General features: G+C 43.1%; 1 protein-coding gene across 5 annotated transcripts in view; it reads left to right on the top strand.

Annotated features, from left to right (window-relative positions):
• Positions 1-26,146, top strand: part of myo5aa (myosin VAa) — a 182,811-nt gene that overhangs the window by 67,415 nt on the left and 89,250 nt on the right. For all 5 annotated transcript variants that reach the window (XM_052040306.1, XM_052040302.1, XM_052040305.1 and 2 more), the window contains exons 5-9: positions 4,239-4,395; positions 13,810-13,953; positions 15,610-15,691; positions 17,349-17,456; positions 19,078-19,190. In XM_052040306.1, the coding sequence (XP_051896266.1) occupies positions 4,239-4,395; positions 13,810-13,953; positions 15,610-15,691; positions 17,349-17,456; positions 19,078-19,190 (604 nt within the window). The remainder of the gene's footprint in view (positions 1-4,238; positions 4,396-13,809; positions 13,954-15,609; positions 15,692-17,348; positions 17,457-19,077; positions 19,191-26,146) is intronic.

Genomic DNA, 26,146 nt, shown 5'->3' with positions numbered 1-26,146 from the left:
CCTGTATGAGGCCACTCAGCTTCTTTTGTAAGGATAACATTGACTCAACCCATGGCATATTGCTAGGCACTGGCTGTGCCTCTGACAGCAGAGCTTTTCTCATTGATGCCTTATGGGGAGGTGATTATGTGAAAACTATTGGAATGGGTGCTGATGTCCTTAAAATCACTTCCCAGTATTGGACTGCTACCTTTTGGCCATGGGGAAAGTTAATTCCTATTAATAGCAAATGTATAGTTCAAGGAAGGAGAAGGAAATGGCTTTAAAATAGAAATTGAATCTATTGGATTGTTTGCTTCCCCCCATTTTTTTTATTGTGTATTGTTGCGATTGTAAAGAATCCACACAGATCCACCAACATTGTGTGCCGTCTGTTCTGATGAGAATGTATTGTGGAAGACTTTGTTTCTATCTCACTGTTCCAGCCCTTCTCCCAGAAGTTTTTTTTTGTCAGTATATTGTGGGAATTGTAAAGGAAATAAGTGGTTGATCTACTTCCTAAAAATACTGAGAACTAAGAAGTTCGAAAGAATTGCAAGCTAAAAGCAAAATAATGCAGATGGTGGGAATCCGAAATAAAACAGTAGGTTAGGCAGCATCTGTAGAGAGAGAAAAACAGAGCGAGTGTTTCAGGCTGTTGATCAGCATTTTCTATTGTTTGAAAGAATTTTTTTTTATTTACAGCGTGTTAACAGGCCCTTCCGGCCCAACGAGTCCACGCCGCTCATCCTAAACCCAAATTAACCTACCCATATGTCTTTGCAACGTGGGAGGAAACCGGAGCACCCGGAAGAAACCCACGCAGACACGGGAGAACTACAAACTCCTTACAGATAGCGACGGGAATCGAACCCCGATCGCTGGTGCTGTAATAGTGTCGCGCTAACCACTACGCTACCGTGCCGCCCATTATCATACAGGTGACGCCGCAAGATGGAAGGGTTGCATTCCTGGAAAACTGTCCCTATGTCATTTTCCGTAACACAAATGTACATCATCTGTGCATGCATTAAGAAACGAGTTGAAAAAAAGGGGTCACTTTATTTATTTATTTACTTCACTCTCACAGAATTTGTGAGAAATAAATTTTATTCCTATCTCACATTTTTGGGTAGTAAGTTTGGAATTCTACAAGGACGAATTTCCATAATCCAAACTGCTGTAACATGATGGTCACCTGTACCTTGATTAGGGAGCAAAGTTTAGAATAGTTGCCAATAAGGTTCGTTTTATAGAGCTGGTCTTTACAGAATCTCTCCAAGATTGTGTGCGGAGTTTGCAGAAAGGTGTTACATTTTATTCATCTATCACCACCTCTAACTGCACAATGGAAAGTGAATCAGAATTTTTCTGTAGATATATGGTTCTACTCTGGCTAAGGCAACACTCCTGTTGAATATTGACAATAATTAAAGCCACCAGTTGCTCTAGGTTGAATTCTCTGACAACAGCCCCTCCCTTGAGAATAACTTGGGGCTGAATTCTGTCCTTTGGTGCAAGCACTGGTTACCCTGCCGGCATTGCTCAGCTCTGCTCTCACTTATTCTCCAACCCTACTGTCACTGCCTTCAATATCCATTCTTGTGCTACATCTTGGTTCAATCACCTTGCTGGCTCCCTGAGCTTATAGCTTTCTATTATTTGGCCAAATCTCCACAATTTCCTCTTTGACAACCCACTTGACTATTACTCCTGCAGTGAGATGAATTCAAAATCACCATCTTTTCTTTCCTTACCCTTTCTAACCCTACACCCTGAATCATGTGGTTTGGTCTTGCAGCTGCTTTTAACTTCTGACTCTTACCCTGCACACCCAATCACCTTGGGGCTTTTCTCAGAAACTCTTCCCAACACTTTGTTTGCCAGTTGGATTCCTAACCCCAAATCCTTCTCAACCTTTTGAAGCTGGAACCATATCTGGGAGGGTGGTGGGGGGAAGGTAGGTCAGTCCTTGTGGGGAGAAAGAACTGGGGAAGAGAGAGAGCGTCAGGGATTGGAAGGGTTGGGGGCAATGGTTGGCTGGCTGTGAGCGCCTACCTGTGGCAGGGATACTTGAGTCAGGGCCTGTGACCAATGGTGGGGCTTATGCTTAGTAAGCACTGGTGGAGCAGGTAGTGCAGCTGTCTCATATCTCCGGTGACCTGAGTTCGATTCTGATCTCCGGTGCTGTCTGGATGGAGTTTGTATGTTTTCCCTGTGACTGGGTGGCTTTCCCCTGGGCAGTCCTGTTTCCTCCCACACTTGGCAAGTTGGCAAGCTCATGCAACCTTCCCGCAGTGTAGATAAGTGTAGAACTGATTGAAATGTGTGGGAGTGTGATTATAATGAAATAATGCACTCAACGTTGGCAAGACTAGGGAATTGATCACAATATCACAAGACAAAGGAGCAGAAGTAGGCCATTCGGCCCATCGAGTCTGCTCCATGAGCTAAACTAAAACTATTTCTGTCTAGCCCCAATTTCCGGCCTTGTCCCCATATCCCTTGATACCTTGACTAATTGTGGACTTCAGGAAGGCGAAGTCGAGAAAACACACACCAGTCTTCATTGAGGAGTCAGCGGTAGAAAGGGTGAATGGCTTCAAGGTCCTGGGCGTTGACATCTCAGGATTTACCCTGGGCCCAGCATTGATGCAATCATGGAGAAGGCACGTGAGCGGCTCTACTTCATTAGGAGTTTGAGGAGATTTGCTATGTCACCAAAGACTCTTGCAAATTTCTATTAATATACTGTGGAGAGCATTCTGACTGGTTGCATCACCACCTGGTATGGAGGCTCCAATGTGCAGGATTGAAAGAGGCTGCAGAGGGTTGTAGACTCAGCCAACTCCATCATGGACATAACTCTCCCCACCATTGAGGACCTCTTCAAGAGGCGGTGCCTCAAGAAGGCGACATCCATCATTAAGGACCCTCGCCATCCGGGACACGCCCTCTTCATGATACTGCCATCGGGGAGGAGGTACGGGAGCCTGAAGACCCACACTTAATGTTTTCAGGAACAGCTTCTTCCCCTCTGCCATCAGATGTTTGAACGGTCCATGAACACCACCTTGTTGTTATTCTTTTGCACTATTTATTTATTTTTGTAACTTGCAGTAATTTTTATGTCTTGCATTGTACTACTGCTGCAAAACAACAAATTTCGTGACATATGTCCGTGATAATAAACCTGATTCTGATAACTGGGGGAATCTGATTACTCTGAGAGGAAGCAGAGAAGTGATGAGCCACGTGGCCTCCTCTGACACAAGGAACCATGAATTGGGATGGGTGGGTGTGTCATTAGGTGGAAGTCACAATCAGTGAGTTGGGGAGGGGATAATGTTAATCAGCATCCACAATCAGTGAGTTGGGACTCTGTTGATCGGGGCATTTGGCGGGATGTTTGAATGTGGGTTTACCATTGCTGAATTGGGGCATTGGCGAGGGGAATGAGTTGGGACTTGTGGTCAGTGAGTTGGGAAGAGGGAGGGTGTGGAGTTTGGTGACAGTGAATTGAGTGGGGGGGGGGCGCGAGGAGGTAAGGGAACCTACCTGATACAGGTTCCCAGCACTGAACTTGGACCTGCTCAGGGAATAGTGCAATGAAAACCTGGTTGGGAATCCTGTTGATCAATTTCTCCCAGAATCTCTGACTTGGAAGTGCCCGCTTGAATTTCTGGAGTGGTGTGATTTGCCTGGCAAACTATGACGATTGCAAATCCACTCTGGTGGTGGGAGAATGGCTTTTCATTCACCTTGTGCTGAAAGATGCATTGGTGGCAACTGAGGACAACATGGCTTTCTCTTGCATTGTCATTCAGTTGTTTTGTTTTGTCTCAAGGTACCAATGAAGCTGCCTCAACTGACTTTTAAATTAGTATGTTGGGATCATTATCCAGGCAAGATCCTCATCAGATAAGAAAGCACTAAACCAACAGGCGGTCTATGACTTGTAGACGGTCTCCTGTGATTCGCTTCTTTGGAATAATAGTTTACAATTTCCCTATGATTGTGAGGAACTTCAGCTTCCTCATTACCAGGTGGGTTTCCCCACACTTTGATATTTGCCTTTTGCTCATCAGTGGGAAAAGAAACTTCTGGTCAGTAACAGCTTTTCTGTGGTTCCAAGTCCCTTGCTGTGGAACATATGTTGCCTATAATTCTACAGTTGTGATAATTGCTTGAATTTTTTGAGAAGGCAGATGATGTTTTCAGTGGCTCTTGAGTGTACAGTGGTTTATGATCTGTTTCAGGGACGAACGGAATCAGTCCATCATCGTAAGTGGAGAGTCCGGAGCTGGGAAAACCGTCTCGGCTAAATACGCCATGCGATACTTTGCGACGGTCAGTGGTTCTGCCAGTGAGGCCAATGTGGAAGAGAAGGTCCTGGCCTCTAACCCCATCATGGAGGTAAGGTGTATGCTGGGAAAGTAGTCTAATTAAAGAGATATCTTCAGTATCTGTGGCAATTCAGGGTCATTGAGAAGTTGAGGTTGGTCATATCCTAGAAAATGCAAGCCATGTTGTGCCTTATTTGGAGTAAAATGTGGCCTCCTTTTCTACATTTCTTGTGTGACAAAAAGAGTTGAACAGCCTGCTTTGTGTTGCATTCCTCGGAGGTGGAAGGTACTGGGCCCAATTAACAGGATTGAATGTCTCCTGAACATGGGAACTTTCCTGCTGCTGTGAGAACTCAGTCGATCTGAATTGCACCAGACCAAAGCGAGCTTTAAATTGAATCAAACTCTTGGAAATATACACCAACTCGAAAGGGTAAAGACATAATGCATCCCACACCAGAACATTTTTAGAACAAGTATCAGAGAGTTGGATGGGCAAATATTTGTGTTCTGTCTCAATCTGAGTTATGATTGTCAGGCACATGGTGGCAAACGGTCTATTGCCAGATGGCAGTCACGTTTGCCTTGCCTTGGCCAGAGCAGTTTCTGTTTACAGGAGAGGAAACATAAGCAGCATTGAATAATTGACTCTTACAGCATGGAAACAGGACCTTCATCCCACTGTGTCTATGCAGAGCAGTGGGCATCCATCTGTATTAATCTGATCTTCCAGCAATTGGCCCATAGTCTTCAATGTCTAGGCGATTAAAGTGCTCATCTAGACTTGTCTTGTACGCTGTCAGAGACTCTGCTTCTATCACTCCCTTTGACAGTAAATTCCAGATACTCTCCACTCTGGGTGAAAAAGGTCTCCCTCAGGTCCCCTCTAAATCTCTTACTCCTTACCCTAAATCTATTTAGTTTTATATGGGAAAAGTTTCTGGCAGTCTATCCGACCTGTACCCCTCGTAATTTGACATACCTCATTCACGTCCCCTCTTAACCTCCACTGCTCCAGGGAGAATAGACAGAGCCTTCCCAGTCTCTCCTCATAACTGAAACACTCCATCCCAGGCAAATTCCTGGTGAATCTCCTCTGCACCCTCTCTGTTGCTATCACATCCTTCATTTAGTGCGGTGACCAGAACTGCACCCAGTACTCCAGCTGAGGTCTGACCAATGTTTTATAAAGTTGGAGCATAACATCCTTGATCTTGTATTCATGCCCTTACTGTTTAAGGCCAGTATGCCGTCTTAACCACCATTATCTACCTGCGCTAGCACCTTCAAGGATATTTGAACTTGCATACTAGGGTTCCTCTGCTCCTCAGTACTCTCAAGGACCTTACCATTCATGGTGTATGTCCTAGCCTCATTAGTACTCCCAAAATTCATCATCTCAATTTATCTGAATGAAACTGTACCTGCTACTTCACAGTCCATTTCAACAACACATTGATATCATTGTGTATCCTAAGACTACCCTCCACACTATCAACAACTCCACCAATCTTCGTGTCATCTACGAACGGATTATGCCATCTATGTCCACATCGAAATCATTGGCGTATGTTACAAACAACAAGGGTGCCAGCACCAATCCCTGTGCAATACTGCTAGTCACAGGCATCCAATCACAGAAACAACCCTCCACTCTCACCCTCTGTCTCCTATTGCCAAGCCAACCTTGGAGCCAACTTGGCCTGCATCCAACTTACTGAAGTCAATGTAAACCACATGTTTGCACTGCCCTCATCAATACATTTTGTTACCTCTTCAAAAATTCAGTCAGATTGATCAGACACGATCTGCCATTGACAGAGCAAAGCTGGTTATCTCGGATTAGTTCCTGCCTTTCCAAATAATTATTAACCCTGTCCCTCAGAATTTTTTTCCCCAATTACTTCCCTACTTATTGATGTTACTGGCTTATTGGCTCACTTGCTTGCAGAGCAGTGGTCTTTCCTTGGGATGTTGAAGTCTGTGTAACTGCCTTTGTAAGACTGCTCCCAATTTCAAAATGTGATCATGTGAATGCTCTGGTATGTTCTGACAAGGCTTGGAATCAGAAAGCTTTGATCCTCTGAAAAAGCAAATCACATTGGCATTCCAATAGTGAGCAGACGTGCTTTAAGGGTGTTTGCTCGGTTCTCTTCACTGCAGTTTGTTTTAACTACTTCTTTGATGGAGTAGCTGATTACAGGACTCTCACTGGATTTTTAAAGTTACAAAACAGCAAGTCTGTGATTGATCAAAGCAATGAACAATCTGCTGGAGGAACCGATCTGCTCGAGAAGGATTTGCGGGAGGAAAGGTATTGTCGGGTTGAGGTATTCGGGTCAAGATCCAGGGTTTCGACCCGAAACATTGAAAATTCCTTTTCTCCCACAGATGCTGCTCAACTCACTGAGTTCCTCCAGCAGATTATTCGTTGCTCCAAATTCCAGCATCTGCTGTCTCTTGTGTCGCCTCTGTTATCCCTAGAGAAGCTGTTCCTTTATGTTCTTCATAATTTGCTGACGTGAAGAACTAGAGTAATCTGAGTATCTCAGTGATTACAACTGCTCTGCTAATGATCCTGGACATTAATGAAAGAGATCTGGAGGCTTTTCAGAGCATGGCGAGAAATTGATCTCCCGTCAAGTAACTAATACCTGCAATTTGTCAACGAGGCAAACTCTGTCAAGTTTAATTATGAATCCTGATTGTGTAGCAGATCTTAACTAGTGACATGTAAATTGGAAGAACTGAAATGTTGAGTTTACAGCACATATGTGGATTTGAATTTGCCTTGAGTGACTTGTACATTGTGTTGTGATACATTTATGTTCATAGTGCTCTAGAGCTATATGATTTATAGCTCTAGAGCACTATGAACATAGGAACCGATCTGCTCGAGAAGGATTTGCGGGAGGAAAGGTATTGTCGGGTTGAGGTATTCGGGTCAAGATCCAGGGTTTCGACCCGAAACATTGAAAATTCCTTTTCTGCCACAGATGCCGCTCAACCCGCTGAGTTCCTCCAGCAGATTATTCATCTGATACTATTTTAAAAGGATCATAGAATAACACTCAAGCCACACTTCTCGAATGTTAATAGTGGACTGCCATCTTTTAAACCGGTATTGAAGCAAAATGGAGAATTTTGCTTTTAAAAGTTGATAATGTGGAATTTTCTGAGAATCTTCAATGCAGGCTATTTTCTAGGAATGAACTTTCTGAAAATTTAACCTTTCCACTCAGGTGCCCCACAGCTGATGGCTCTGGTGGTGGAGATGGCTGTGTGGGAGCTCCCTTTTGCTGTTTATTTCCTGTTGCTTTTGCTTATTTGCTGACCCAGTCATCTGATGAGGTCTTAGAATGTCAGGTGGTGATGTGCTGCAGTGCCGAAGGTATCTCGTGTTTGGTTTATGGTTTATAAACTGTCAAAAAGAGTTGTCTCTAAGGCTGGAAGATATTTCTATTCCCTGGGGCAAAAAGGTAAATGAAAATTAACAAGCAACCTTGGAGGAATTTTACTTGTAATGTAAGCATTTGCCATAAAAGTAATTTTTCCAGTTTGAGGTGCCTTCATGTGTCCTAATGATATTCCTGAACAATTCATGCAAAGATGGGACTGAACTGCCTCTGCTCTGCCAGTTCATGTCGGGATTGTAGGGCACAGGTGGTGCCCATAGAAATTTTACCTCAATTCAAGGCAGAAAACTGGTGTTGTAACCTTTTCGATAAAAGGCTTAAAAATGTTGATGAGTTGTCTTCTATCATCAGTCACTTGGCTCCTTTCTCTTGGTATAGTTCACTGTAATTACAATAAATGATAAAGTAGTATAGTTCAGGAAAATACACATTCAGAATGCTAAATGAGAAATTGTGCTTATTGGCATCTTCACTGTCAAAATATTTCACAAGCCCCTGTCTTCATCAATGGTGCTGAGGTCGAGAGGGTTGAGAGCTTCAAGTTCCTGGGAGTGAACATCACCAACGGCCTGTCCTGGTCAAATCATGTAGATACCACGGCCAAGAAAGCTCACCAGCACCTCTGCTTTCTCAGGAGGCTAAAGAAATTTGGTTTGTCTCCTTTGACTCTCACCAACTTTTACCGATGCACCATAGAAAGCATCCTATCTGGATGTATCACGGTTTGGTACAGCAACTGCTCTGCCCAGGACCACAAGAAACTGCAGAGAGTTGTGGACACAGCCCAGCACATCACAGACACCAGCCTCCCCTCCTTAGACTCTGTCTTTACCTCTCATTGTCTTGGCGAAGCAGCCGGCATAATCAAAGACCCCACCCACCCGGGACATTCTCTCTTCTCTCCTCTTCCATTGGGTAGAAGATACAGGAGCCTGAGGGCACGTACCACCAGACTTAAGGACAGCTTCTACCCCACTGTGACAAGACTATTGAACCGTTCTCTTATACGATGAGATGGACTCTGACCTCACCATCTACCTTGTTGTGACCTTGCACCTTATTGCACTGCACTTTCTTTGTAGCTGTGACACTTTTCTCTGTACTGTTATTGTTTTTTACCTGTACTACATCAATGCACTCTGTACTAACTCATTGTAACTGTGCTGTGTAATGAATTGACCTGTATGATCAGTATGCAAGACAAGTTTTTCATTGTACCTCGGTACAAGTAACAATAATAAACAGATACCAATAGATGCTTTTTCCAAGTGTAATTATTATTGTGATATGGCAAACAAGGCAGCCAGTTTGTGCACAGCAAGCTCCCACTAATAGCAATGGATAATGATCAGATAATCCAGTGATTGGACAGAACACCAGTATTAGCTCCTGTGCTGTATTTTGAAATAAAATCATGGGATCCTCTATGTCCACCTGAGAGAGAAAACATGTCTCCGGATGTAATATTTCTCTCTGAAGATAACGCTCCCAATAGTCGGGGACACCTTTGGTATTGCACTTGAATGCTATTTTAGATTTTTTGTGCTCTGGTTTCTGGAGTGGCGCTTGAACCCATAACTTTCAGACTCTTAAACAAGACTGTTACCAACAGAGTCACAGCTGACAGACTGTGTGGGAGCAGAGCAGAGTTTTTGGAGAATGCTTAACACAGGCTGGAAGAAGTGCTTGTCACGAAGCAGCTTAGTCAGTCTAGAATGGGCTCTGGCAATTGCTTCAGTGCAGCATTGATCTGAGTAACTAAATCATCATGTAGGCAGTAAACAAAAATACTCCAGTTCATTCCAAATATGATACAAGGTATAATTTGACAGGCGCGACGCACATCTTTGTGCAATTTTCAGCTCCTATTAGGATAAAAGCTTGTTTTTCTGTAAATTACGTAGTGTATTCAAAAGAAGAATATATGCCAGATAATGCTGTTTAGCCGGGACGTTGGTGGGTGGAGAAATGGGCGCAGTAAGTCATTTCTCCTGTTACAATAGTGAAGGATATTAGGACATTGAAGAAGATATTATTAACATGAGGGCAGTGTTCAGGGCTAAAAGGAGAAACCTGAAGCCACTTTTTATGTAGGCATTGCTTATGTTACTGGTAGCTACCATATGAATTGAAAAAGTACTCACTAGCTGCTGAAAAGACTTTTAGCATTAATGGCGAGGCATGGACAGTAGCTGTATGTGAAAATAAAACCTGCAATTAGTATTGCAAACAAAGTCTGACCAAATTGGTGCAGAAAGCATCAAAAATAGGTTGTCTGGAGTCTCTTGTTGAAACTACGAAAGTTTCCAATGTTCTGAAGCTCAAAGGGGTTATGTCTGGGCTTTGGATATTTCAGAATTGTGGTACCTGGTCCTCGGGCATCAGTGAAACACTGTATCACTGGGTTACTGTGTCCCTGGGTCTGGCATGAGGTTGCTCTATGGAGTTGACTGGTAGGTGGATGATGGAGACGGTTTCCCCTGTTTGCTATTTGGACATTCACTATTGCACAACTGTTTGGAATCTGGTTGGTAGTTGAAGTAAAAACAGAAAATGCTGGAAATACTCAGCGGGTCAGGCTGCTTCTGTGGGAAGAGAAATGGGGCTAACATTTCAGGTTGAAGAAGGAGACAAAAGAAGCTTGTTAAGATGCAGGAAGAGGCCCATGTATCTGTTGGGGTAAAACTGGACTGATCATGGAGATAAACTGGTCAGTGAGTGAATGGGAGCAGTTCGAGAGTGTGAATGTGGACAAAAGACAGGAGTTGCGAAATGCAGAGCAGGAATACGTGCTTGGCAGGATGAAGTGTCTGTTACAGCAACAGTAATGGGCAGAACAGGCAGTTTGTTCCATTGGAGTACACGAGCTACAGATGTGGGGCTGTCAACAACTGCTGCCTTGAAATCTAGAGCAGATTGTGTAAATTGCAAAGCTGGATTTTGGTTGCTGAGACTATTTTGTAGAGTGGAATTGTACACCATGCATATTTCACATGTGTTTCTACAAATGACTAAATTGGTCTTCGATTTAACTGCTAGCAGGAAGATAGGGAAGGCAATGAATTTAGCAGATTTCAAGCCTTAGACACGAGTTGCAAACTCGGACTTGTCCACGTTACTGATGAGGGTCTAAACATTAGATGCATAAAATCATTCAAATAGAATAGCTGAAAGTTTCAATCTAAATGTACATAGGTTGAACTAAAATCATTTCACATCTCAAGCCAGTCTATGGCTACTTCTTTATTACTTCAAATTGTGCTCACAAGTTAAATATTCTGGAAATTGCCTAATTTAAATTTCTCTCATGGCACCTGGGTGGTGCTGGCAAGGTAGCCATTTAATGCTCATTCCTAATTACTTTACTTGTCTTTGTTAATGGTGAATAATATGTATGTCAGAAATCTGTTTGCTCGAGTAAATATCATTGACAGATCTCAGCCTCTGTGTGTAACATTGCCAGAGGCACAAAAGCAACTAAAGTGCCTTAAATATGAATCGTTCTGGTTATCAGCATTGCAACTGTTTGCTCCATGTAGCTGCCGTCCTTCATTGGTCACACTGTGCAGCAATGACTTTGGTACTTGCTGCTTGTGCAGCTGACCAGTAATCAGTACTGGTGATATGCTTTCTATTTCTAATTGATTATTGCGCATGTAAGCTAAGAATGAGAGGACTGTTCTGGGATTGGTTTACATTGCAAGCTTGCTTTCCTTGAATGTTTTTCTTGTGCTGCTTATGCTCCTGTAATTAGAGGGCATGAAGCAGTGCAGTCGGTCTGCATGTGATCGGGTCCAGTTCACTTTCAGATTGTGGTTTCAGATTACAATTTGGAACAGTTCTGCACTCCAGCTGACACAGTTTACCTCTCTGTGACTCCCTGGCTTGCTCATCCCTCCCTCTACCCAGGCACTTTCCCCTGCAACCATAGGAGTTGTAACACCTGTCTCTTCACCTCCTCCCTCACCACCATCTAGGGACCTAAACAGTCCCACCAGGTGAGGCAGATTCACTTGCGCCCGCACCGACCTGCCTGTCCTCTGCCTCCTCCACTGCCAGGGTGAGGCTGAAAGCAAACTAGAGGAACAGCGCCTGGGTAGCCTGCAACCCAACAGCATGAACATTGAATTCTCCAATTTTAGGACACCCAGTGTCCTTCTGATCTACCCAGTTCCTCCTATACCTACCCTGCTCCATTTGACCATCACCCACACACTCCTTCCACTGGGTTCCCTCCCCCCACTGTTCCCATCCGACCTCCCCACCTCCCTTATTTGGTTCCGTGCTCCACCTTCCTTTCCTATCGGATTCCATCATCTGCAGCCCTTTGTATCCTCCGCCTATCGTGTCCCAGCCTCTGTCACTATTTCCCTCTTCCCTCCTCCATCTGCCTATCACCCTCCTCACCTAGACCTACCTATCACCTGCCAGCTCTTGCTCCATCTCTTTCCTCCACTTCATACAGGCTATCTCCCCTCTATCTTTCAGTCCAGATGAAAAGTCTTGACCCGAAACGCCGACTGTCCATTTCCCTCTACAGATGCTGCCTGACCCACTGAGTTCCTCCAGCAGCTGTTTTTTCACTCTGTATTCCAGCCTCTACAGTTTCTTGTGTCTCTCTTGTACAGAATTGCTCACTAATTCAGCAGTGTGTACCTCACTTGTGAGGAATTGAGCACAGTATGATCCAACTGCACATCATTTCCCTGGTCCGGATCCCATTGATTTGGCCTGCACAAGTTCCATTTAAAATGACTTCATTCGAAGCTTCACCATCCACAGTTAATAATCTCCATTGTTGGAGTATTTTTAATTTAAATTGAATCTAATAATCTAGTCACTTGGACTGAATTCTTGTCCTTTAGTGAGGGACAATCAAGGCTTCGAGAGCCAAACTGAGGTGATGTGCACAAGAGCCAAAGCATAAATCTTCAGTGCAGTTTACTACAGACTGTGTTTGTGTGTGATGCACTGCACCATGAAACTGGATCAAAATAAAATCGGCTTGCTGAAATGTCGGCAATGAGATCACCCGCGGACAGACTATATCGGAGCGACAGGATGCAAACTGGTGCCTGTGTTCACCCTGTGGCTTTTTTCCAACCTTGTTTAGGACTCAAGGTGCAGATTTAAAGTAGACAGTGGGTCCTGGAGAGTGCTTGTGACTTTTTAACTTGGGTGGAAGCCTCTGTGTGTCTGGCTGAGGAAACAATCCTTGCTGAGAGAGAAACCAAGTGGTGCAGTTTTTTAACGTTTGATGGAAGTGGACTAATTCAAGTATCTTCCTTGGTTTTTGTTAGCTTTCCTCACCAGGAATAACAAATTAGATTGCGCAAGTCATCAGGTTGAATTGAGTATAGGATGATCTAACTTTATGTCATATTAGATCATATATTTATAACAGCTACTTCCCTTCAACCATTCGGTTCTTGAACCAACCTGCACAACCGGTATCACTACCTCAGTATAGCAACACTATGACCACTTTGCCCTATAATGGACCTTGTTTTTTTTTGTTCTAATTGTGTTCTTGTAAAAATTGTGTATAATTTGTGTTTGTGAATGATATGTATCTGATGCTATGTGCCTGTGATGTTGCTGCAAGTAAGCTTTTCATTGCGCCTGTGCATACGACAATAAACTTGACTTTGATTTTTATCACTTGAGAAACTTGTAATTGACTGAGGCTGTTGTATTCCCGTCTGGTTTGTATTTGAGCCGAGTTCAGTGTCACTGTGCTAACTTTGTGCTCTTAAATTCCACACACTAACATGAAATGGAACAAGAATGTGTTGCACATAATGTTTGTATTTAAGATGCCTGATTTCAAAATTGTGCTGTTTAAAAGTTTTTGAGTCAATATTGCTGCAAATGGCCACATTTTGTTTTGGAATTAGCAAATCCTGTGACGATTAGCTCAAGGTATGATTTTTGTCAAGAGAAATTTCCTCCACCTGGATGTTAAGATAGAAGCCTGAATAGTCCTCTAACAGTTGTACATCTGATATTTGGATAAAGGATCATTTTACAGAGCAAACCAGAATTCCTTGCCTCCGTTTTCTTTGCAGTCAATCGGAAATGCAAAGACGACCAGAAACGATAACAGCAGTCGATTTGGGAAATACATCGAAATTGGGTTTGACAAGAAGTATCGCATCACAGGGGCTAACATGAGAACCTACCTGTTAGAAAAGTCGAGAGTTGTTTTTCAGGTGAGTGCTACCCAGCTTAAAACTTCCTCGACACTCTGGAGATGCGTAAGGTATGTGACATACACATTGACGACTTCTATTGCAAGAAGTTGAAGCAGTTGCATAGGAAACTTCTGTGGAGGTTTGGTAACACAACGCAGACCAATTTGGGAATGGGAACATAGTGTAGAATAGTTTCTAGTCTATAGAAAGCCAATAACCTGCAATATTGCTTTGGGCTTAGATCTCAGTCTTCACATTTCCTAAGGTGGTATCATCTTAGATTTTATGGCTAGAGTTTTATCAGAAACATGCATTGATCCCAGCATCTTCTAGGACATTGGGGGAATGATTTTTGTCAGGGCATGCAAGTGAGTGGCACTGTTTCCTTAGCTCTTCATGCAGTCATGTACCATGACAGTGTAGGAATTATTTCCCTGCCATGGCACCAGCTCTGGGCAGAAGTTGCTTCAATGCTTTTGGAGAATTGGGGTCAACAAATGCTGGAAATGTCAGAAGTATTTTTGGAGCAGGGGCTCCACTTCTGTAACAGACCATTGGACAAGGATTGAGACATCCTCACCGACCCCTCCTCGCAGCTTCTCACATAAACTTTCAAAATCCTTGACACATTGGGTCCATGGCTCCATCAAACTCCCCAACAAAGGCTCGGTAAGGTCTGTCCCTGCAGGCTGCTCTCCTGCTCAATCCCTGGGCCACTTCCAAGTCTCATTTTCGTGCTCCAGTGCCTCAGGAGTGACATCAGATGCTGATGGTTTGCCCAACAGCCTCCACACATTAACATGCCCTGTGCAGAGAAACACTTGATTCCATTTCCCACTCTGTGTGCTCAAAAGTGCCCTTTATGCATTATCGTCACTATTCTGCTGCAGTACAGTTGTGAAGTGCTTTTAAAAACAAAAAGCTCCATGATTGAACTTCTAAGAGTTAAGCGCAGAAGTAGGACATCTGGCCCTCTGAGTTTGCTGCTCTATTCATCAACATCATGGCTAATCCACTTCAGCTTCATTTCCCTGTGCTATTCCCATTTTCCTCGATTCACTGATGCCCTGAAATCCATTGATCTCAATGGCTGTAAGGTCCTCCATGGTAGAAAATTCCAAAGATTCACCACTCTCTGAGTGAAGAAATTTCTTGTCACTTCAGCCTTACTGACTTAGTCCTTCTGAGACTATGACACCTGTTCTGAGGTTCCTCAGCCAGGGGAAACATTCTCCCTGCATCCACCATGTCATGCCTTGTAAGAATGTTGTAAATATTAGTGAGATCACCTCTTGTTCTTCCAAACCCCGGAGAATATAGGCTTATTTCTTTGGTTGAGTGCTTTGAGGCGACAGTGGAGACGGCTGGAGTTGTTGTGGTGGGGGAGGGAGAGAGACTTTCAAGCTCAACGTTGGTTAAGGCCACAGAACCTCCTTGGTCGATTGTAGAGAGGCAGGGCAGGGGTCCAGAGGCCCCAACACATTTAGATCAAATGATGGGGGATGGTACCAGGTGATGTCTGTTGGGATTGGCAGGGTTTATAGAAAAAAATAGACGATTGACAGTATTGGTACACGGGTTGTGTGGGAATAAGAATATTAGGTATAGATCCTTCTGTTCTACTCTAGAGCTATGCACAAGAGCAGAATTTAAGCTGTTGTCCCTCTTTTTCAGGCAGAGGACGAAAGGAATTACCACATTCTCTACCAGCTGTGTGCTTCTAAACATCTGCCGGAATTTAAGGAGCTCCGACTGAGTATGTTCACCAATACTTTGTTAACTTCAAGTAAATGAGTAGAAATCAGTGTTTAAACCTCGGGCTAATCCCTTCAAAATTCATGGGATGAGGAGCATCACTGGCCTGTACAACACTCCTTCTTTTGTCTGTTGGTTTCCTGTACCATGGCTGCACTGTTAAGCTCCCTCATTAATGAAGGAAACACGTAAAACTCTCCCATAGCATATTAACCAGGGCAAATGATATAATGCAGCACAAGATCTGCCAACAATATCAACAGAATTGATTGTCACTTTCCAAAGTAACTCTCTTAAGTGGCCTCCCATGGTGAAACTGACAGCCCGTGTTCTTAAGAGACAGTGGCGTCTGATTACTGAGGGGAGGTTACATGGAAACACAAGGCTGCAGGTGCTGGAATCTGGAGCAACACACAAAGCACTGGAGGAACTCAGCGGGTCAGGCAGTGTCCATGGAGGGAAACGGACAGTCGATGTTTTGGGTTGAGACCCTTCATCTGGACTAAAGGAAAGGGGAGATAGCCAGTATTAAAACGTGAGGGGGGAAGGGCTGGAGCAAGAGCTGACAGGTGATAGGTGGATCCAGGAGAGGGGAGGGGTGATAGGTGGTTGAGGGGAGGGGTGATAGGCGGTTGAGGGAGGGGAGAGAGTGGGAATGATGTCAGAAGCTGGAAGGTGATAGGTGAAAGTGACAAAGGGCTGAAGATGATAAAATCTGATAGGAGAGGATGGAGAAGCATGGAATAAAGGGAGGGAGGTGGGGAGGGGAACTGGTGCGAGGAGTGTGTGAGTGATGGAGAGGGTGGAGGAGGGGAAAGGGAGAGGGTGATGGGGGCCAGTGGATCAGGAGGAGAGAGAAAAGGAAAAAGGGACAGAAGGGGAGTGGTTACTGGATATTTGTTGGAGACTGTCCAGGTGGAATATGAGGTGCTGTTCCTCTAATTTGATAAGATATCTTTATTAGTCACATGTACATCGAACACACAGTGAAATGCATCTTTTGCATACAGTGTTCTGGGGAGAGCCCACAAGTGTCGCCACGCTTCTGGCGCCAACATAGCATGCCCACAGCTTCCTAACCTGTATATCTTTGGAACGTGGGCAGAAACTGGAGCACCCGGAGGAAACCCACACAGATACGGGGAGAACGTACAAACTCCTTACAGACAGCGGCTGGAATTGAACCTGGGTCACTGGTGCTGTAATAGCGTTACGCTTACCGCTACACTACCGTGCGTTTGGCCCTGAGGTGGCAGTAAAGGCGGCCATGGACAGACATGTCAGTGTGAGAATGGGAAGTGGAATTAAAATGGCTGGCCACTGGGAAATCCCAGCTGGTCCAGCGGACAGAGCGAAGGTGCTCAGCAAAACGATTACCCAACCTGCTTCTGGTCTCCCCATGGAAACAGTCTCTTTTTTCAAGACTGGTTCTTGCTTGAATTTAATAATACTTATGGGAGCTTGTTCACAAGTACGAGTGTCCATAAGTTGCATATTCGTAACCTGGGGAGGGCCTGAAATGAGAGTGGGTGAGCTGTATTAATATTGTAATGTGGCATGTAATTTTTTTTTGAATAGATTATTCCAATGCTGCCATTTCTCCCAGCAGAAAACTATTAAGCAAATGAATTGTCCTGTTGGTGTTTTTTTGCTTTCAGGCCATGCCCAGAACTTCAACTACACTAATCTTGGAGGCAGTCCTGTGATTGAGGGAATAGATGATGCAAAAGAAATGATGAATACAAGGCAGGCATGCACCTTGCTAGGTAAACATCTAAATCTTTTACATTGACTTTCACCTGGTGTTTTAAATACAGGATTGCAAGTGACCAGATTTTACTCACCACGTCCCTTTTAACCTCCTCCTAATTGCAAATGATCCAGAAATGATAAGAAAGCTCAGTAACAGCCAGCATTTTATGGTTACTGAGCCGTTTTTGATTTGAAACAGTTTGACTTAAAACACTTCTTTTAATATATTTGTCAAACACTGAATTGTCACCGGTCAAGCTCATTTCCCTGAGCTTCTGTTATTGTACTCACAGCGTGGTGGGTGACTTTCACCAGCCGGATTGTTGAAGTAAATTGTGCTGGTTTACTAAGTACGTTCGAGCCAAGATCAATACAGATTGATTTTGGAAAATGTCCTCATTCCCAAGGTAGAGTGCCAGCAGTTTGGAGAATATTAATTTTCTAAATAATGTTATATCGTGTCAGCTGTAGTGATCAACAACAATCTTCTTCCAACACATTAAGTGAATATTCAATATACCAGGAGTTGGTCACATTGTCCCTTGAATCCGCTCTCCTATTTGATAAGATCATGGCTGATTCTCTACATGGTCCATTTTCCCACCTGATCCCCTGATCCCTAAATCCCTTAATTGTCCAACATTCCAGTGGCCCCAGTGTTGAATATACTGAACATCCTCAGTCCTCTGAGGTTGGATGCCACTGGAAAGGATGTTTTTTGCTTTGAAGTTCTCTCTCCAAATAAAGTTTTAGGTTAATCCATGCTGAGAATTCCCATCAACACTGGTACTGCATCACACTTCCCTGCTGAGTGCTGATTGGTTAAGGTGCTCTTGGCTCAGGGAAAATATCCGTACCAAAAACTATTGGTATTTTAAAATTTGTCAGTGTTTGCCAGCATAGCAAATGCAACCAGAAAGCTTATAGAATGCAGCCGTGTTGTTCACATTCACTTGGCCGATGAAAGGTTACTCAATTAGAGTTTAGCCAATGAGAGTGCAGTAAGTATTGACACCTTTTAGAACTGATTCACTTAGTGTTCTCATTCCAGGGAAGACATCCTGACTGCTAAGTTGGGTACCAGTGTGCCATGTGCACTTTTTAAAAGTTAATACTTGAAGTGTTCAGACTGTCACAGAAGTAAATGTTGCAGGTCCAGCTTCAAGATTTTGAAAGTTGTATCATGTTTTGTAATATAGGCATGTGTAGAACGTAGAAAAACTACAGCATAATTCAGGCCCTTCGGCCCACAAAGCTGTGCGGAATATGTCCCTACCCTAGAAATTACTAGGCTTACCCATAGCCCTCTATTTTACTCAGCTCCATGTACCTATCTAACAGTCTCTTGAAAGACCCTATCGTATCAGCCTCCACCACCGTTTCCGGCAGCCCATTCCACGCACTCACCACTCTCTGAGTAAAAAAAACTTACCCCTGACATCTCCTATGTTATGTACGTATGTTATCTCTGTTCTATTTAATAATGCACTAATTCATTCATTGTAAATTGACTTTGTTAAAATAAGAAGTTTCATATGGATACATTAATTTTGTGTGTTAATATCATTGAATGCAATTTCATTTAAAAAATTGCAAAGTTGCCAGTTTGACAAGTTTCTTTAATTTTTATTTCAGGTATTAATGAATCCTACCAGATGGGAATTTTCCACATTCTTGCAGCTATTCTTCACTTGGGAAATGTGACAATCAAAGCGAATGATCGTGATGCGGAAAACTGCTTTATCCCTGTGAGTATTCCTGGCCATTCAAAAGAACATGGACTTCCTTCAGTTTGGTGCTGGATCAGGTTGGTGGGTAGAACGGCAAAGATTAGTTACCGCTGGTATCTCAGAAAGCTTTGACTATGAATGTGGAAAATTGTTGGGTATTGGTATCTTTCAGAGTGACAGGAGCATAAGGAGAAGGAGCAAGCATTAAATCTGCTTGAGCAGTTTTTTCTTTAAGTAAAATCATGGCTGATCATAAACTCCATTTTCTTGCCTTTGCCTCATAATCTCTGGATTTCCCTCGCCTCCAAAAATGCATCAGCCACAAGTATGTTCACCAGTTGTTCATCCAGAGCCATTTGAGATAGAGAATTCCAAAAGGTGTACAAGTTTCTCTCCACATTCATTCTAATGGCTATGCCCATATCCTGAGACCTTTCAAAGGAAACAGACTCCTGTTATTCCTAACTCCAGATGAGTAGGATGGGCCTACACTGAATTCTATTGGACAACAGCTTTGCCCTAGGAAACAGTGTAGTGAATCTGTACTGAACCAACTTCAAGGCAAGTGCATTCTTCCCTAGGTATGGAGACCAAAACTGCACATGGTATTCCACTGTGGTTAAACCCATCCGACTTGTAACAAGATTTTTTTTACTCTATAACCAAACTCCTTTGCAACAAATCTATTAGTTGTCTCCTTGACTGCTTGAACTTTGGTATACAAGAATACCCAGAACCCTCTGAAGACCTGCATTTACTCATCTGAAAAACCTGCTTACCCAAGTGAATACTTCATGTTTTACCACATCACTCGCAGCCTGCTACCTTGTCCACTTTGCTTAATCCATTCACTTTCCTTTGGAAAGTTTTAGCATCCCCCTGACAGCTCCTGTTCTCACCTAGTTTTGTATCTTCAGAAAAACTGGATGCATTACTACAGTCCACCCCCATGTTACGTGTTCCTGTTGTGATTTTTCCATAACGCAAGCCTTTGACAAAAATTGACAAAGTTTCTTTTGCATTTTTCCTCACATAAGTTCCATAAGAGTGAATATTTATTATGTATCTCAAATTGTTTGGTAGTGATTTGTGAACTCTGTAGGGGTGAATTTCTGTTATTTGAACTGCAGTCACCTGGGGTTGCACTGTATTAGTCATTTCATCCAAGTCATTATTGTAGATTGAAGATAACTAAGACCACAGAACTGATTTTGTGGAACTCTACGAGTGACTTACCAACAAGTTGGAAATCACTGTTTTACTTTATTTTTCCTCTGCTTACCTGTCCATGATAACATATTACTCCCATCCCCATGAGCCGTTATTTTGTATAACCACTTTTTGTGCTATCAGATGCCTTTAAGAATGCTAGATATTGTACAGCTACTTAGCAAACATCTGATAATGCACCACATGAAAGGTACTTAGTGTAACTGCACAATGGATCTGGAGGAGGGAGAGCCAGGATATTAGCCGGTGATCAATTGTTCACTTAGTGGTAGTTTGTGAATTGGAGCTGATGTTCCCATGACATTAGTCCATCTTGTGCCTTATTCTTGCTGTAGGTTGTACTCAGTGCACTGGTGATGGAGTGATCTGTTTCTTTGTAAGAGTATGCTCCATGTCATCACACATGGCTGAATGCTGTCTGACTGCCTGTCACTTCTGCCATTGAGATTTTGCATTCTTATCTGGCTGTGAATCTTTTGATTTGTTCTGCTGCCTTGTACAATATGATTGCTCAAAGCTTGAGCCATGGTTACTTAATGTGTTTTATTCAGAGATTCTTTACGCAGTAAACATTCTTTAAATGCAAAATAGATCAGGGAGGGTTGCTAGGTGCTTGATGATGGGTGAAGGGGAATGAGGGCACTAATGAGTTAAATTCTATTTTCACCCAATCATTCACAGAAGCAAATTTTTCAATTGGCATCCTGGTAAAATAGATTAGAGTAGGAACTGGATACAGGAAAGGGCAGATTTGAAAGTTGAGATTTGGTTTAATTGTGGAGTTGATGATGATGATGATGGAGTTGACAGGTTGGATGGGGGTATGTTATCTCTCCATGCTTGGGGAGACTAGAATAACCTTGAAATCCTGGCCAGGTGTTTGGGATGATGTCAGGAAGAATGATGGAAAGCAGGAACACTCTCTTCCAAAAGGATGTAGGGGTTGGGTGAGTTGAAAGTGGCAGCACAGTGGCACAGCAGTTATTGGCACTCCTGCACAGCTCCAGCAGTTGGAGTTCAATCCTGGCTGCCATTTGTGTGGAGCTTGCACCTTCTCCCTGTGACCACATGGGTTTCCCTCGAGTCCTCCAGTATCCTCCCACATCCCAAAGATGTGCTGGCTGAGAGGCATAATTGGCCACTGTAAATTGTCTGTCGTGGCAAAAAAAGGTCAGGGATAGCTCATGGGCATGTGAGAGAGAAAACAGGTTTCAGGCAAGTAAGTGGGGGAATGGGACCAATGGGATTGCTTTGAGAGCAAGGAAGGATGATCGGCCAAATTGTCTCATTCAATGTAAGAAAATATAAAGTAAAAATGTTTTTTTTAATGGATTATAATTGCTAGTTGTTGCCATGTTACAGAGCGGTTGTGATGTCTTTGAATGGTGAAGCATATTTGAGGAGCTGAAGAGTTCTAGGGATAGTGATACCTAAAGTTTAAGCTACTTGATGTGTACATAAAAACTTTGGAGTGGCTTAGAAATTATTTCATTGGAATGGCGAAATAGGTGTGAAACACGATAATGATGAAACAACTCTTTAGGGAGCGTTCCTGCTTTCCATCATGCTTCCTGACATCATCCCAAACACCTGGCCAGGATTTCAAGGTTATTCTAGTCTCCCCATGCAAGGAGAGATAACACCCCCATCCAACCTGTCAACTCCATCATCATCATCAACTCCACAATTAAACCAAATCTTAACTTTCAAAGTTCCTGGGTCAGTGTCCAACCAGGGAAGAAGCTGTTGTGCTTTTGTCGGCTGTTGTCTCAGAAAGATCTACAGTCTCTGCACAGTTAACAGAGGATTCGAAAGATGATTACAGCATCTTTATTTATTTAGTTACTTATGGATGTTCACCACACATATCGTTCTTTGCTTCAGAGTTTTATTTTGTACCATCTTCGGGTTTAGACACTTCCTTTTTGGTATTAGTAATGGTTCAATGCCCAGTTGTGGAGATGTGCCAGTGTTAATACAATCCTGTCCCAAAGCCAAGGGAAAGGAAAATGGGCAGCAACTCAAAACTCCCTCTGTCAACAGCAGAGCTGAATAAATTCAGCTAAATGCAGCCACACAACTTGAGTTATTGCCTGTAAATGGTTCATTGCTTTTTCTGATGAATGATCAGATTATGTTTGGCTGAATGTTCTGAGCAACAAGATTGGCTCCTCTCTCTCTGACACCTATTCCAATTCTTGGGTAAACCAAATTTCGGGCTTATATTTTGATGGGATAGCAATAACTGTTTATTCTTGTGCTTGCTTCCTGTAAGCATGCATTTTACTTTATTCACTTTTGGCTCAAAATGGTAAATCATTGCAGCCTAATTGCAAAGCAGATGTATAGAATTTACTGCACAAAAATGGGTCATGCTGTCACTTGCTCTAGCAGGTAATGATGCTGTACCTGAGCTTCTCCCATTGTCCACCATCTAACTTCTTCCTAAGTTTGTCCAGTTTTCCCTTCAATGTATTTGTGCTTTTCACTTCAGTTACTTGCCGTGGTTATAAATTTCACATTTTGATCGGTCTGTGGCTTGAGAAGATCTTCCTGAATTCTCTACTGTAGAAGAACGTTGTCAATAATGGTTTTTATCTTGGAAGGTGGAAATACTTCGTTTTCATCAACCCCATCAAATCCTCTCCTAATCTCAAAGGCTGCCCCTCCTCGGTCCCTCTTCTATGGGAAAATAAGGATCACCAGCCTAATTGGTGTTTTGTAGTTAATTCTACAAGTGACTGCAAATTGATCAAAGAAAACTAAAAAAAATATACTGTGTGGTCAGCAACTTAATAATTTGATGAAACAGCTAATTGCATAGTCCCTGGCTGTCTGTACGTATAAACATGCATTGTGTGAAAGAAGTAAATTGCCAAATGTCAGGCTGAAATGAGGCCATTTTCCTCGTATCCAATTTCAAAAGTCAACTCTCTTTTCATATCACTGTGAGTTTATAGGTATAGTTTGAAGTGTAGTGTTACATTGTCATGTATGCTTGTTCACCATAATGGAGTGTCTACCCAGGTATCACTGAGCTGAGGGAGCAACTGCACACTTAGTACTTCAAAATAAAAAGGCAATTTGAGTTACAGGACTGTCCATTAAAGCTCTTTATTCTCAAAAACCTCTTTCTGGTATTATATCAGTTCCCAGACAAAACCTGGCAGAGAGATTCTTGGGAATTGGACACCTTAGAAAAGTACAAGGTCAATTGATTTGTTGCTTTGTCATGTAGTCAGGTAAATGCTGATTTAGTTGCTGTAGCATCACAGTTTGTGGATATCTTCAAAGAAGAGGGTTTAAAATTGTTTAAAGGAAGATTGTGTGAGACACGATGGGTGCACAAATGCACAGTGAGAAAAATAACACCACCTTTTCCCATCAAAAAGCTACGGTCTGAAGAAGGTTATGGAGGTGAGGGAGGGAGTGGGTGAGGCTGGTACTGCATTTAGCATTCGGGTAGGAATTTTGGATATTTTGGAGTGGGTGCCAGTGTCACTTGTTGAGCTCAGAGTGAAGGATGAGTGGGGCTGGGTAGAGCAGCAGCATTAGATTGTATCTGGTGAATTTAGAGCTGTACAAGATGATAAGAGGCAGAGATCGAGTGGATAGTCAGAGACCTTTTCCCAGGGCGAAAATGGCTCAGATGACGGGACATAATTTTAAGGTGATTGGAGGAAAGTATAAGGGGGGTGTCAGAGCTAAGTTTTTTTTTACACAGAGTGGTGGGTGCGTGGAATGCACTGCTGGCAGAGATTGTGGGGCAGACACATTAGGGACATTTAAGAGACTCTTAGATAACCATGATAGAAAACTGGAGGACTATGTGGGGAGGGAAGGGTTAGATAGATCTTAGAGCAGGATAAAACGTCAGCACAACATCGTGGGCTGAAGGTCCTGTACTGTGCTGTTATGTTCTATGAATGAGGGTGGGAAATAAATTGGTCTAGTGTGGAGGGAACAGTGATGTGGAGGAGGATTTCCGTAACCAATGGTCTGGTCTGAGGTGGAGTAAAGGCAAATCTTGTCGAGGTGTCGGTAGTGTCAGTGACAGATGATAAATGACTGGAAGCTGGGCTCTGGGTCTTGTAGAACGATGAAGTAATGAGGAGTCTGGTTCAGCCAAGGACCATGCCCTGGGAATGGGCTGCAGGAAGTGGTGAGGACGAGTGTTTTGCTGGGGTTCAGAAGTGACAGCTTCAGTATTTATTGGGAGAGAATCGTGGCCCATCCCATTCTAATGTTAGCATGTGAGAGGGCAGCTTACTGGGAAATAATCGAAGAGATTGGGATTGATGGGATTGCTCTGAGAGTCAGCATTGACCTGATTAACTGAATGGCCTCTCGTGCTGTGAGAAATATGCAAAAGTCATCAGGCAGAGATAGTGGCTGAAAATAAGATGATGGAGAAACAATGCTGGCTGTCTTTGGCACATTCGTGGAAGGTGAGTCCATGTTAATGTGGGTGGAGGAAGAGGCTAAGGTTACAAGAGGAGAAGACAAACCTTGTTGTGCAAGTACAGAAACTATCACTAAAAGTTGGAACGTAGTCAGTGAGGAAATCAAGCACTGGATTTATTTTCTCGAGAAGATAATGCAGAACAGTTAAGATAAATATTTATGAAATTTTGGTAAGGCTACAGTTGGAGCTCTGGTGGCATACTATAGACGGCACCTGGCACCTACAGAAATAACCCAAGGACAGTAAGGCTGCTGCTCTTGCGAAAGGATGAACAAGCTCGGTCTCACTTCCTTTGAGTGGAGAAAGCTGAGGGGTGGCCTGATGGAGATAGAAGGTCAATTTAATAAAGTAAGATAACAAAATAAGCAGCTGTCCTCTGAGAGGAATGTGATTCTGGAGTTCACTGCCATGTGGAGAAGACGAGTTAGGGTGCAGTAGGTAGATGACTGTGTGAAGAAGGGAGTAATGCAGAGAGTTTGTTCAGGAAGAGGCTCAGGATAAATACTAACGTTCCATATTCTTGTGCTCTGTGATTTGTGATGTTCATGTACACACAGAATTGAATTGCAGCTAATGAAGAGACAGTACAATGGGTTTAGGGTAGCATTAGTGTAAGGATGGGTGGTTAGTATGGACTCAGTGAGTTAAAGGACCTGTTTTTGTGCTGTACCTTCCTATGACTCTAGGTCGTACCACATCTACAAGATAACCTTTTTGTGTATGTTCCCATCGAAGGCTTTGTTTAACAAGTACCCAGCTGCTGGTGTGGCAATTGACACCCTGCTTTCCCTGGCTTGGCTCCATCCCACCTGATTTAAGGTGTGACATTCTGTACCCTGCGTGTCCTTGCCATTAACCCTTCTCTCCTCTCCCTATCTGATTTCTGATTGAAATCGACAGGAGTAACGTCACCACACTTCCCTGTGATCACTACGTTTCATGAAGTTGTACCATTTCATTCCAGGTTGTACTCTGTGTATTGTACAACATCACGTTAGAGCTCCTCTGTTTTAATTCGCAAAAAAAGAAGTTGGGATAAGTCTGCCATCCATGGAGTGATAAAAGGGAAGGCTCAGATTATAAAATAAAATGATTATTTTGACTGCAGTGTAAATGTATTTTACAAATGCATATCCTTTCCAGTCTCATGTTACTGGGGAAGAACTTGTCCATCGTTCTATGTTATAAAGTGGTATATGTGCATTGTGCTCTGCCTCCAGAAGTTGGTTCAATTGATCTCAATTCTGTGTTAGTTCAAGCTGGGTTGACTTTTTTATTT

Source organism: Pristis pectinata, chromosome 28 (assembly GCF_009764475.1).
Source record: "Pristis pectinata isolate sPriPec2 chromosome 28, sPriPec2.1.pri, whole genome shotgun sequence".
NCBI classification, from domain to species: Eukaryota; Metazoa; Chordata; class Chondrichthyes; order Rhinopristiformes; family Pristidae; genus Pristis; species Pristis pectinata.
The sequence above is the reverse complement of the archived record's forward strand: the minus strand, read 5'-3'. Positions and strand labels throughout refer to the sequence as shown.